Raw genomic sequence first — 12,749 nt, 5'->3', positions numbered from 1 at the left:
ATCATCAATACAATAAATGAAAAACTGGGGCACCAGGGTGGCTCGCTCAGTTAAGCGTCTGACTTTGGCTCAGGTCATGATCAGGTCATGGGATAGAGCCCTGTTTGGGATTCTCTCTCTCTGCCCCGCCCCCACTCACTCTTTCTCTCTCAAAATAAACTTTCAAAAAAAAAAAGAAAAAAATACAGTAAATGAAAAATACACACCATCACTACTTACAACTAAATTAACCCATCCATTAATTCAAAAGGAAAACCAACAGAGATCATACCTTAACAGTAGTAGAATTCAATTTCATACCACATCGGTAGGTCCTTGCTATCTGTGGAGTAAGATGGATTTCCTTGGTAAGTTGTCTCCATTTTCTACACTCAGGTTTTGTACATTGAACCTACATGGAAAGTAACATGTCAAGGTCAATGAGTTGGCTAATCTTATGCTAGCATTTCCATCCTCTACCACTCAGTCTGCCATCTTTTCCACCCGATCTGACCAACCTTTTTGCACTAAGTACTTTTTCTCCTCCTTGCGTGACCAGCACCCATATAATCCGCTTTTACCGCATAAAGTAAATACTGATTCAATACCAGCTCAGGCACGAAGAAAGCACAAAGGAGATCTAAGTACTGTTGTAATAAAGGCTTTACAGCTTTAACCCAAAGAAATAATCAGAGCTAAATTTAGTCAAAAAGTATGGACATTAAACAGAACTGGATCCTGGAACAGCTTTAAAAAAAAAAAAAGGAAAAAAAGACACTAGTGAAAAAAAAAACAATGAAATCCAAATAAATTCTGTAATATAGTTATTAGTACTATACCAATGTTATTTTCTGAGCTCAATATCATGGCTGTTGGGTGATAACATCAGGAGAAACTGGATAAAGGACACACTGGAATTCTGTTACTATTCTTGCAACTTTTCCATAAATTTAAAATTATTCCAAAGTAAAAAGTTTATTTTTTGAGTGTGCAGCTATCCATAAAGTCGAACACCTCCTTCACATACATACAAAAATTAATTCAAAATGGATCAAATACCTAAATGAAGAGCTAAAGTGATAAAACTCTTAGAAGAAAACACAGAAGTCAATCTTAATGACCTCAGATTTGGCAATGGATTCTTGGATATGACACCAGGAACACAAGCAACAAAAGAAAAAATGGATAAACTGAACTTCAAAATTAAAAATGTTTATGCATCAAAAGACACTATCAAGAAGTGAAAAGGCAACCTATAGGAGAAAATATTTGCAAGTCATATATCATGAGGGCTTAGGATCCAAAATATATAAAGAACTCTTACAATTCAACAACAAAAGATAAACAACCCAATTAAAAATGGGAAAAAGATGCCTTTCATTTTTTTTTTTTTTTTTGTCTGCTGCATAAAGAAATAAAAAGCATGGGGGAGACTAAGTGGCTCAGTCGGTTAAGCGTCTGCCTTCAGCTCAGGTCATGATCTTGCAATTTGAGAGGTCAAGTCCCGTGTTGGGTTCTGTGCTGGCAGCACAGAGCCTGGAGCCTGCTTTGGATCCTATGTCTCCATCTCGCTCTGCCCCTCCCCCGCTTGTGCTCGCTCTCGCTCTCACTCTTGCTCTCTCTCTCTCAAAAAAGTAAATAAGCATTTAAAAGAAGAAATAAAAGGCATCCAAATTGGTAAGGGAGAAGTAAAACTGTTACTACTGGCAGATGACATGATACCATATATAGAAAACTCTAAAGACTCCACCAAAAAACTATTAGAATAAATTCAGTAAAGTTGCAAAATATAAGATTAACATACAGAAATCTGTTGCCTTTCTATATGCTAATTAACGAAGCAGCAGAGAAATTAAAAAAAAACAATCCCAATTTACAATTACACCAAAAATAAAAATACCTAGGAATAAAGTTAACCAAGGAAGTGAAAGATCTGTACTCTGAAAACTAAGATATTAATGGAAAAAACTGAAGATGACACAAATGGAAATATATATCATGCTCACGGATTGAAAGAATATTGTCAAAATGTCCATACTACCCAAAGCAATCTACAGATTTAGTGGAATCTCTACCAAAATACCAACAGCATTTTTCACAGAACTAGAATAATCCTAAAATTTGTATGAAGCCACAAAAGACCTTGAATCCAAAGCAATCTTGAGAAAGAAAAGAACTGGAGGTATCACAATCCCAGATTTCAAGATATATCACAAAGCTGTAGTAATCAAAACACTACGGTACTGGCACAAAAACAGACACACAGGTCAATGGAACAAGATAGAGCCCAGAAATAAACCCATGTTTATATGATCAATTCATCTACAATAGAGAATATACAATGGGGGAAACACAGTCTCTTCAATAAATGTGCTGAGAAAACTGGACAGCTACCTACAAAAGAATGAAACCAGACCACTTTCTCTCACCATACACAAAAATAAACTCAAAATGGGTTAGAGATCTAAATGTGAGACCTGAAACCATAAAACTACTAAAAGAAAACATAGGCAGTAATTTCATGGACATTGGCCTTAGTAACATTATTTATGGATAGGTCTCCTAAGGCAAGGGAAACAAAAGCAAAAATAAACTACTGGGAACACATCAAAATAAAAAGTTTGCACAGTGAAGAAACCATCAACAAAACCCAAAGGCAATCCAGTGAATAGGAGAAGACGTGCAAGTGATACGTCTAATAAAGAGTTAATATCCAAACTATATATAAAGAACTTTTACGACTCAACACCAAGAAAACAAATAACCTGATTAAAAATGGGCAGAGATAGGGGCGCCTGGGTGGCTCGGTCAGTTAAGCATCCGACTTCGGCTCAGGTCATGATCTCACAGTCTGTGAGTTCGAGCCCCGCGTCGGGCTCTGTGCTGACAGCTCAGAGGCTGGAGCCTGTTTCAGATTCTGTGTCTCCCTCTCTCTCTGCCCCTCCCCTGTTCATGCTCTGTCTCTCTCTGTCTCAAAAATAAATAAACGTTAAAAACAAAAAATTAAAAAAAAAATGGGCAGAGAACCTGAACATTTTTCCACAGATGACATACAGATGACCAACAGACCCATGAAATGATGCTCAACATCACTCATCATCAGGGAAATACAAATCCAAACCACAATGATATCACCTTAAGCCTATAAGGAGGACTAGTATTAAAAAGTCAAGAAATAGGGGCACCTGGGTGGCTCAGTCAATTAAGCATCCAGCTCTTGATCTGGGCTCAGGTCATGATCTCATGGTTTGTGAGTTCGAGCCCCACATCAGGCTCTATGCTGACAGTGTGGAGCCTGCCTGGGATTCTCTCTCTGCCCCTTCCACTCCCACTCCCTCAAAAGAAATTAAAAAAAAAAAAACATCAAAAATAATGTAAATAGTAAGTGTTGGTGAGGATGTGGAGAAAAGGGAACACTCATGCACTGTTGGTAGGAATGTATATTGGGGCAACCACTGTGGAAAATATATGAAGTTTCCTCAAAAAATAAAAAATCAAAATACCATATGATCCAATAATTCCACTACTAGGTATTTACCCAAAGAAAATGAAAACATTAATTTGAAAAGATACATGCACCCCTATGTTTACTGCAGCCTTGTTTACAATAACCAAATTATGACAGCAACCCAAGTGTCAATCAATAGATGAATGGAGAAAGAAGATGTGGTGTAGGGGGTGCTCAGGTGGCTCAGTTGGTTAAGCGTCTGACTCTTGATTTCAGCTTAGGTCATGATCTCACGGTTCATGAGATCAAGCCCCACATCAGGCTTTGCAGTGGCAGCGTGGAGCCTGCTTGGGATTCTCTCTCTCTCTCTCTCTCTCTCTCTCTCTCTCTCTCTCTGCCCCTCCCCCACTCTCACATGCTTGCACACTCTCAAAATAAAAAAGATGACGACGTGGGATATATATATACAATAGAACACAGCCATAGAAAACAATGAGTCTCTGCTATTTGTAACAACATGGATGAACTCAGTGTTGTGCTAAGTGAAATAAGTCAGAGAAAGACAAATACCGTATGATCTTGCTTATATGTGGAACCTAAAAAATAAATGAATCACAACAACAACAAAAAGAGATTCAAATACAGAGAACTGCTGGTCGCCAGAGGGAGGTGGATAGAGGGATGGGCAAAATAGGTGAAGGCAACTAAGACCTACAAACTTCCAATTATTAGTTAAGTCACAGAAACGAAATGTACAGCATAGGGAATATTTCAAAATGGACAGAAGACTTACAGTTATTTCTCCAAAGATGATAAACAAATGACCAACAAGCACACACACACAAAATGCATTAGTTGTTACAGAAATCAAAACCACAGCAAGACACCCCGCGAGTGGTATCTGTCACTCACACCCACTACGATACGTAGAATCAAATTAATGGAAAACGAGAGTTAGTGAGGATATGGTGAAATCTGAAGCCTCATGCACTACCGCTGGGAACGAAGACAGTACAGCAATCTGCTACGGAGAACAGTCTACAGGTCCCTCTAAGAGTAAAACATAGAATTACCATATGACCCAGCAATTTTATTCCAAGGTGTATATGTACCAAACAGAACTGAAAGCAGATAATTCAAATATTCACACACAAATGTCCACAGCAGCAACTACTTGCAATAACAAAAAGGTGACAACAACCCAAATGTCATCAGATAAACGGATAAATAGAATCTGACCACCCCACACTATGGAACATTACCCATTGAAAGGAATGAAGTACAACAGAGATAAACCTCAAAAACGTTATGCTCTGAGAAAGAAGCCAGTCACGAAAGGTCACATGCTGCATGATTCCTTTACGTAAAACATCCTAAAGAGGTAATCCATAAAGATCAGGGGCTGTCAGGAGCTGGGGGAGCGGAAATGGAAGGGGACTGCTTGATGGGCACAGGTTTCTTCTGTGAACGATGAAGAGGCTTTGCAATTAGTATTTGGTTGCACAGCACTGTCAGTGTAATAGATGCCTCTACACTGTGCACTTTAAAATAGTTTTGGGACGCCTGCTTGGCTCAGTGGAACACCATGCAACTCCCGGTTCCAGGGTTGTGAGTTCGAGCCGCATGTTGGGTATAGAGATTACTTAAATAAAACTTAATGAAAGAATAGTTAAGTTTGTTACGTGAGCTTTGCGTCAATAAAAAAACTTTTAGGGGTGGCTGAGTCAGTTGAGCATCCAGCTCTTGATCTTGGTTCAGGTCATCATCTCATGGCTCGTGGGTTGGAGCCCCACATCAAGGCTCTGTGCTGACAGAGCCTGCTTGGGATTCTCTCTCTCTCCCTCTCTCTCAAAATAAATAAATAAACGTAAAAAAGTAATTAATAAATTTTAAGTGTACAAGAAAAACTCAGAATTACCTATATTTTAAAAATTAGCCATTTATTAAATGATGGTGTATTTACCTAATAATATACATAATCATTAAAATAGATCTTCACGCATGGCTACATGGAAAAGTAATATAAAGTTAATAAACTAAATACTACAAAAAATTATACACAAAGTATGATTTTCAACCTAATTAGGATTTGTGTATAAAAGCATGCAACTGTGCTTCAACATACACATAAAAATATGAACAGAAAAAAAGATTTGACAGATGTGTATCAACTGGTGGCAGTTTTAGTTTAGTTTCTTCTTTACAGTAAGTGAATTATCTAAGTTTTCTACAAAAACAAAAAATGTGATATGCTTAAGACACAGAAAGAAGAGTAAGTGTAATAATAGAAAGATTTCCTAAAAAATCAGTATTTTCATCCATTCTTCCCTTTGGCTCCACAAACGTTTTCCAGCACAATAAAGCATTATATTTTTTTTTTACCCAGTACGGGAGCTGCTGGTCTGCCATGAAAGCTTTGGGGCTAGGTTCGGTTTTCCCATTGCTAGTCCATATTTTTTTCCAGGTAGTATATTTGTCATATCCATCCTTATGGCTGAAAAAATAAATAAAAATAAATATATCAAGCTAGAAGTTCACCAGGTTTTCAAAAACAGGAAGCAGGTTAGGAAGTCTTACGTAAAGGATTTAACTAGCCCTGTCATTAAGAAGGGGGAAAGTTACCTTGGTGCCCTTCAAACAGGCTGTCGGGAAGGGTGAGGTCCTTCCAGTTTAGTATCGAAAACTATTAAGAAGGGATGACTGTCCAGCACCCTGTAGTCATCTGCATCCTCCCCAAAATCTCTGCACCCATGCCCAGTCACAGAATAGCAAAGCAGTGCCCACATTTTTCACAACTTGCAGAGTAAAAACAATGACTATCTCACAGCATATACTTTCTGAGCCCTGAGTGTGCACGCACATAAGCACGCACACAGCAAACTACTGCATCGAAATTCTGGCATGGCTGTAGTTGGCATGGTTGGAACGGGGGAGTAACTCAGTAAGCCTGTGGGCTCTGTCTTAACTGCCTGACCCCTTCCGCCTCCCCCACCACTCCCACCACTGTGCCCTCCACCATGGAAACCTCCAACAATTACTGAACAAACCTTCTGTAGTAATGGTCAAAGCATTCGTTACAGAAATGCTCCCCACAGGAGAGGTGATACCATCGGGACGTGTAGCCATTTTTGGCACATCTGAAAATAGCAAAGACGGGCAGCTTTGGTGATGAGTAAGCATTTCTTCTCCCTTTTTAAACACATGTATCAAGCACATTCTACAAGCCCATTTTGTGCGATCTCCACTTAGAATCCTAACAACCAAGAGTTGATGACAGGGGAAACTGAAAGGATGTTTGATCCATAATGATACACGGTGAGGGCATAGGGGCTCAGATTCACAGTACCTAACCCAGACCCCAGAAGGACCCGGGGCTTCGAAGTTTTACCAAGACTCCCCGGAGCAATGATAGAGTTTTATGACATGATACAAGCGGTGTCACTGTGCTTCCTGCAAGCTTCACGTGTATGAAGGAGACAAGTGCAGTCTCTGGCAATAACATATGGCCCCAATACTGAGTAGTGAACAAATCCGGCCAGCTGGAATCTGACCATCAAGCAAACGTATCTGGCAAACGTAACCTGTCAAACAGCCAATAATGTTGCCAAAGAATGAAATACAATGCTGCAGTGAACGCTAACACCAGCACCTCTGTGTGACTAGAAAATAAAAATGGGGATTTGTTTGCCAGGTTTTATGGAATCTGAAGCCTTATCTGAAGACTCTTCTCTGGAAGTAAAAGGTCATGCTTGGGTCATCCCAATAAAAATGGCAAGAGTACTGGTGGCTTCATGGTTTCAGTGAGACCCGTATATGTCCGCTGGAAGAGGAGACAGGTTATCTGAGGAGGAGAGGAAGCACAGGGAAAGTAACCATGTGCTGGGCTCCCAGGGGAGCCCATGGTCTGCCCTCCAGTGTCCCCACCCCACCCTCAACCCCCAGGAGCAATACGGCCATGGTGCACGGGACCTGAGGACACTGGCCACTGTGTAGAGCTTCTACATCTAGGTCGAGCAGAGGAAGTGTACAGGGGGACTGTCTCTATTCTTAAAGGACTTATGCTACCTATCTCTATCTTTAGGAAAACCATCTTGGAAGATGATGTTCCCACCAAGAATGCAGGAATTCTGAGCAGGAATGGGAGGCTGACACACCCCATCCACACCGACCTTTCAGAAGCACTTGCAAAGCACACGGGACACGCTACTGTGCAGCCTGACTTTTCACATCTCCTGTATTTCTTCTCTGAACTGCCGTCTTCATCCTCATCTGTTGTCTCTGTTGCTTTCTTCTTGGCCTGAAGAAGAACCAGCTGTGAGGTTACAATTTCCCCAGAAGGGCAAGGAGTGAAGGAGGTAGAAGGTTTTTATTACTGAAATAACTTCCATCTTATGAAAATCAACAACGTCCTGGCAGCAGGGGAAGGGCTGATAAGACAGCAACTTCCCTGAGACAGCAGAGTGCAAGTAATTCACGGACAGGCTACAAATACACAAGGAGCACTTGAATGACAGGTCTCTGAGGAGAAAACTAAAACACACGCGAGCCGGAGCACCTGGGTGGCTCAGTGGGTTAAGCGACCAAGTCTTGATTTGGGCTCAGGTCGTGATCTCGAGGTTCATGAGATTGAGCCCCGTGTTGGGCAGAGCCTGCTTGGGATTCTCACTCTCCCTCTATCTGCCCCTCCCCTGCTCTCTTTTTTTCTTGCTCAAAATAAATAAATATTTTAAGAAAATAAGACAATAAATAAAACACGTGAGCCTTTCTCAGGAAAAGCTGTACTGGTCAAAATAAAAGCCACTCTCAGGCTTTCTTTAATTAGAGCAGTAATATACTCTCAGCACTGCCAATAAAAAAAAATTGAATAACTGTATTATCTTTAAGTTTTTGTATTTAAGCAATCTCTACACCTAACATAGGGCTTGAACTCACAACCCCGAGATCGAGTCACATGCTCCTCCAACTGAGCCAGCCCCCCAAAATTGAGTAATTTTAGAAAAAGAATTGTATCATTCAATATTTTTCTTTAAAGACAAAACAAAACCGTAGAAAAGAGATGGCTGCAAGGAACCCGCCAACGGCACCCAACCAGCTCCAAGCTGAAGTCCAAGTTCCTGTGAACGACACCACGCCAAGCATGATCTGGCCGCAGCTCATATCCTGGGAGCAACCACACAGCTGTGATTCTCTGAACAGCCCATGCTGATTCACACTCTACCCCTTTGTCTTTGCAGTTCCTCCGCCAGATGTACCATTTTTCTACACGCTAGCCCTTTATCACACTGTGCTGTGATCGTTCCGAGGGGAATTTCTCCACTAGGCTTCAAGTTCCTTGAGGACTGAAAAGATATCTTTTCATCTCTAATACTTCAGCCCAAATCGTCACAATCTCGTGTGCTCAAAACAGGTGCATCGTGGGGTGCCAGGATGGCTCAGTTGGCGGAGCGTGCAGCTGTGACTTTAAGCCCCACGCCGGGTGTGGAGAGTACTTACAACAAAACAGGTGCACTGAGTGAACAAGTGAGCAGTACCTGCCTACCGGAGCTCCTCAAAGGCAGGCTATCTGGAGAATGATCAAAAGATGCCTTTTTCTTTGTCCTCCTCCGAGGGGTCGCCATTGTTTCAGAAAATCTTCAAAAAAAAAAAAAATTAAATGAGTAAATAGTAACGCTTTTGACCCTCCGGAGCGAATTTATTATCCAGTTTACTAGGTAAGAGCATACGCTCCGCAGTTAGACTGCCCTGGTGTGAAGCCACTGCTTTCAAACTACTTAATCTAAGACCTAGCCTCGGTGTTCCCGTATATAAAATGGGCACAGCAAGAGTGTACCCCACAGAAGTGATGCGAGCAGTTAAGATAATCTATTAAAGCACCTGACCTGGCATATTGTAAGTACTGTACTCAATAAATGTTGTCCGTTACTAACATATACATTTCAAAGTATAAAAATAAGAAACACACCAATGACCAATAAACCAATTACACTACTGTTTGTAAAATTCAGTGAGTAAAACCACCTGCATTTTGTCTGTTCCATTCCTCTCTCCCTTACTATATCTTCTTAGTAGTTCCTGAATTTTGATCTTATACTTCACAAAGAAAACTCATTGGTTCCCTCTCAGTAAAATCTCAGGCACGCTGTCCAGTCATTACTGCATTTAGGAATCTGGGTTAGACAGTCACTGGTATCTTCTACTAGAAAAATTTATGAAGCTCTCAAACTAGTCTAATAACAGCATGGTTAAACAAGCACTAAGAACAAAAGTCTCTAAGAAAAACAATGCGTAGTCATCATGAAAGATTAAGAATTACCAAATTAGTATTTTTTAATTAAATTAATGAAAAATGCTTAAAGTACTCAATAACATATTCACAATTAACACACAATTCCTTCCCTGATCCATCATATTACTACACACACATACACACACAATAATAGTATGAAAAATAGGACATATCTATGGGTAAGAAATTTGAAAGTGGAAAAGTGTTATCATAAGATACAAATTCCTCAAACATAATCTTCATCTTGGATAAAAGCTTTGAGAGCCTTGTAATCCTACTGTTTTGTATCCGTGAATTATACTAACATTCATAAGAGCATTTTTCACAGATTACTAACATCATGTGTGACAACTTCATCTGCGATCTACACCAACTCTCAGGAATCTTGACATCAGTGTTACAGATGACTTTCCTCTGACTCAGTCTTCACTTTCTCAAAACCATTATGTTAGTTATGAACACATAATCTCTATACATATTCTGAAATGCATTACAGTTAAGCATCAAATAAGTTGCCTTTTGGTTCTACACCACTCGTTATACCACTGGATAATGCCCTAATAATGTTAGAAGAACTACTGTCTACCTGTAATTCTTATACCCAAAAGCTTTCTGGATCACGTTTATATTTTCAAAAGGCTGTCCACTCTAATAAATCTCTTTATGTAATACGTACATCCTATGTTATTCATAAAAAAAAGCCACAGATAAAGCACTTGTAAATATGTATATAGAATATATAAATGTATGCTACATGTAAGGATTACAGCAAAAATATTGGAGTCTAATGTCGGGTTTAGGAACATCAGTATCATCAGCCTAGTTCCATGCAACATTTGGCTCTATCACCTAGAAATACCAGCATTCTCCAAAGTAAGTATAGTTTCTGGAAACTTCAACAAACATTTTAATCCAACTGTGTACTGGAAAATATGTATTTAGTTGCAATGAAAAATTATACAATTCAAGAAATGGTTAAGAGGAAATGAAAACACTGGCTATAAAAGCCATTGTTAAGTCTGTTGTCGAGAAAAAAACATAAGTGATGATTTTTTAGTGTTACTACATTTTCAACTTTAATTACAGAATTAACAGTGATACACCCTCGTCCTTTTCTGACATTGTCAGCTCTGTGTCTTCAGTTACTGGATTCTTGAGGCTTAAGATGAAGGGAAAATTTTTTAAGTTGGAAAGGCTACAGCTTTTGTGCTTTAAATATAATGTTAGAAATACTGATCGCAAGTGCTAACAAATTAGTATGCTGAAAGTGCTCTCACCTGGTTTTTCAAACTGATAAACACATCTAATTTTATCAATTTGTTTCATGTTCAATATAATTACATAAGCATATATTTCTAAATTTAAATTTATCGCTTTGGTTTTCTTTTAACATGACAAAAGGATGAAAAAAGTGAGGGGCTTTTGCGGGGATAAATAAATGGATATATCAGTGTCTAGATTTCTATTTTAATAATTCCCAAGGTTTTTTTCTGAAGTAGTCTATTGAATATTTAAAAAAAAAAACCCACAGGATTCACAAAAATCTGAATCCAAAAGACTTCTGATTGAAATAAAAATTTACAGCGGCATCAGCACAATTTCTAAAAATAAGATAAACTACCAGAAACTTCTTCAGAGGCAACAGAAACAAGAACTCTCCTCAGGGTCATTTAAAACAAGGTAGGCCTAGCAACTTACTGCACCCACGCCAATCAAATTTTCCGAAATATGGATCCAGTCCAGTTGCCTGAATGCTTTAGGGACTACTTTCACCGCCTGAAAGACCATCTAATTACTGGTAGTCATTTTCTCGTGTACCTCCTGAAGATACCTTCTTCCCGCCCCCTTTCTTCCACTACAATAGAGTTTTGGTTTTTGTTTTTTTTTAAAGCAACCAAACAAAACGCAGAAGCCCTGGGTCGTGTGCATACCTGTGGAGTGACGGAGCTCCCCAAATGGAGTGGTCTGGGGACTCCCGCACCCCACCCCGGGGAGGGCTGGGCCTCCAGCTGGCTAGATTCCATAGTACGGAACCCTAACTTTCTACAGCTGGGCCTGCCTCTCTTCCTTCCTCTTTCACCTGCCAGCTGCCAGGCTGTTGACTAACAGCTACCCCAACCCCGGCCGCCCCCACCGGGTCCCCCGGCCCGGAGCAGTTACCCCAGCAACCTGGCAATGCCGCTCGTGTCTGAACGCGTGGTGGCTGCGCCGGGAAGATTCCTACAACACCTGCAGGGCTGTGAGGGCGCCCCGCCGCCACACCTCGGCTGGGAAGGTCGAGCCAGGGAGTTCCTACCCCCGGAGTGTGGGCTCGCCGCCGGCGGCAGACGCTCCCCAGGTGACAGGGCTCTGACAGTCCCCAGGAGAGACCCCCAACGTTCCCGGCGCCAGCTGCAGCCGCCTCGCTTTCCGAAAAGCTTTCTCGTCTCTTCTCCAAAGTCGGAGAAGCAACAGCCTCCGGGGCTCACCTTTGCGCCGGAAAGGTGCAAGGAGTCGGGGGGAGAAGGCACCGCTGCACAGAAAGGAAGCGTTGTAGGGGGGGATTAGGTGAGACCCTCAACCCCGCGACGGATCCGGGAACCCGGTCGCTGCAACACTCCAGCCCGGGAATCCCCCCCCCCACCCCGTCCTCGGACCCCGCACGCCCTTTCCAATCCGGGGAGGGCGCGGGCAGCCCCCGGCGCACCCGTCCACCTCCCACCGGGGCCAGGGGCGCTGCACGAGGGGAGAAAGGCAGCTTGCACCCCAGCCAAAACGCTTTGTGCGGAGCTGTCACCCGAAATCCGCCGCCGCCCCCGCGTCCGCCCCCGGAGCCGCGTGCCCCACACCTGGGAGCGCAGGCGAGACGCCGCACGCCGGCCCGGGCTGCCGGCGCCTCTCCGGAGCCGCGCGCTGCGCGCACAGGACAGCACGATCCGCGCCGCGAGCCGCAGCCCCCGCTCGGCCGCCGCCGCCGCCGCCGCTTCCGCCCCTGTCACGGCGTGACCCGGAGTGGGAGGAGCCGGCGGGACCAGGGAGGAGTAGGGTCCCCGCCTT

General features: G+C 42.1%; 1 protein-coding gene across 6 annotated transcripts in view; it reads right to left on the bottom strand.

Annotated features, from left to right (window-relative positions):
* Nucleotides 1-12,614, bottom strand: part of KDM1B (lysine demethylase 1B) — a 63,930-nt gene extending 51,316 nt beyond the window's left edge. For 3 of the 6 annotated variants that reach the window (XM_047101553.1, XM_047101554.1, XM_047101555.1), the window contains exons 1-7: nt 12,542-12,611; nt 11,874-12,225; nt 8,959-9,058; nt 7,597-7,724; nt 6,475-6,564; nt 5,810-5,921; nt 272-391 (exon numbers count right to left, since the gene is read on the bottom strand). In XM_047101553.1, the coding sequence (XP_046957509.1) occupies nt 272-391; nt 5,810-5,921; nt 6,475-6,564; nt 7,597-7,724; nt 8,959-9,045 (537 nt within the window). In that variant the 5' untranslated portion in view covers nt 9,046-9,058; nt 11,874-12,225; nt 12,542-12,611. Of the gene's footprint in view, nt 1-271; nt 392-5,809; nt 5,922-6,474; nt 6,565-7,596; nt 7,725-8,958; nt 9,059-11,873; nt 12,226-12,541 lie in introns of all 6 variants that reach the window. The other 3 variants (XM_047101550.1, XM_047101549.1, XM_047101552.1) reach the window with 3 other exon arrangements.
* Nucleotides 12,615-12,749: the final 135 nt, after the last annotated feature.

Source organism: Lynx rufus, unplaced genomic scaffold, assembly GCF_022079265.1.
Source record: "Lynx rufus isolate CCGP_SWC_20201006 ecotype Redwood Valley unplaced genomic scaffold, mLynRuf1.p SCAF_6, whole genome shotgun sequence".
Taxonomy (NCBI): domain Eukaryota; kingdom Metazoa; phylum Chordata; class Mammalia; order Carnivora; family Felidae; genus Lynx; species Lynx rufus.
This window is presented reverse-complemented; position numbering and strand designations above follow the sequence as displayed.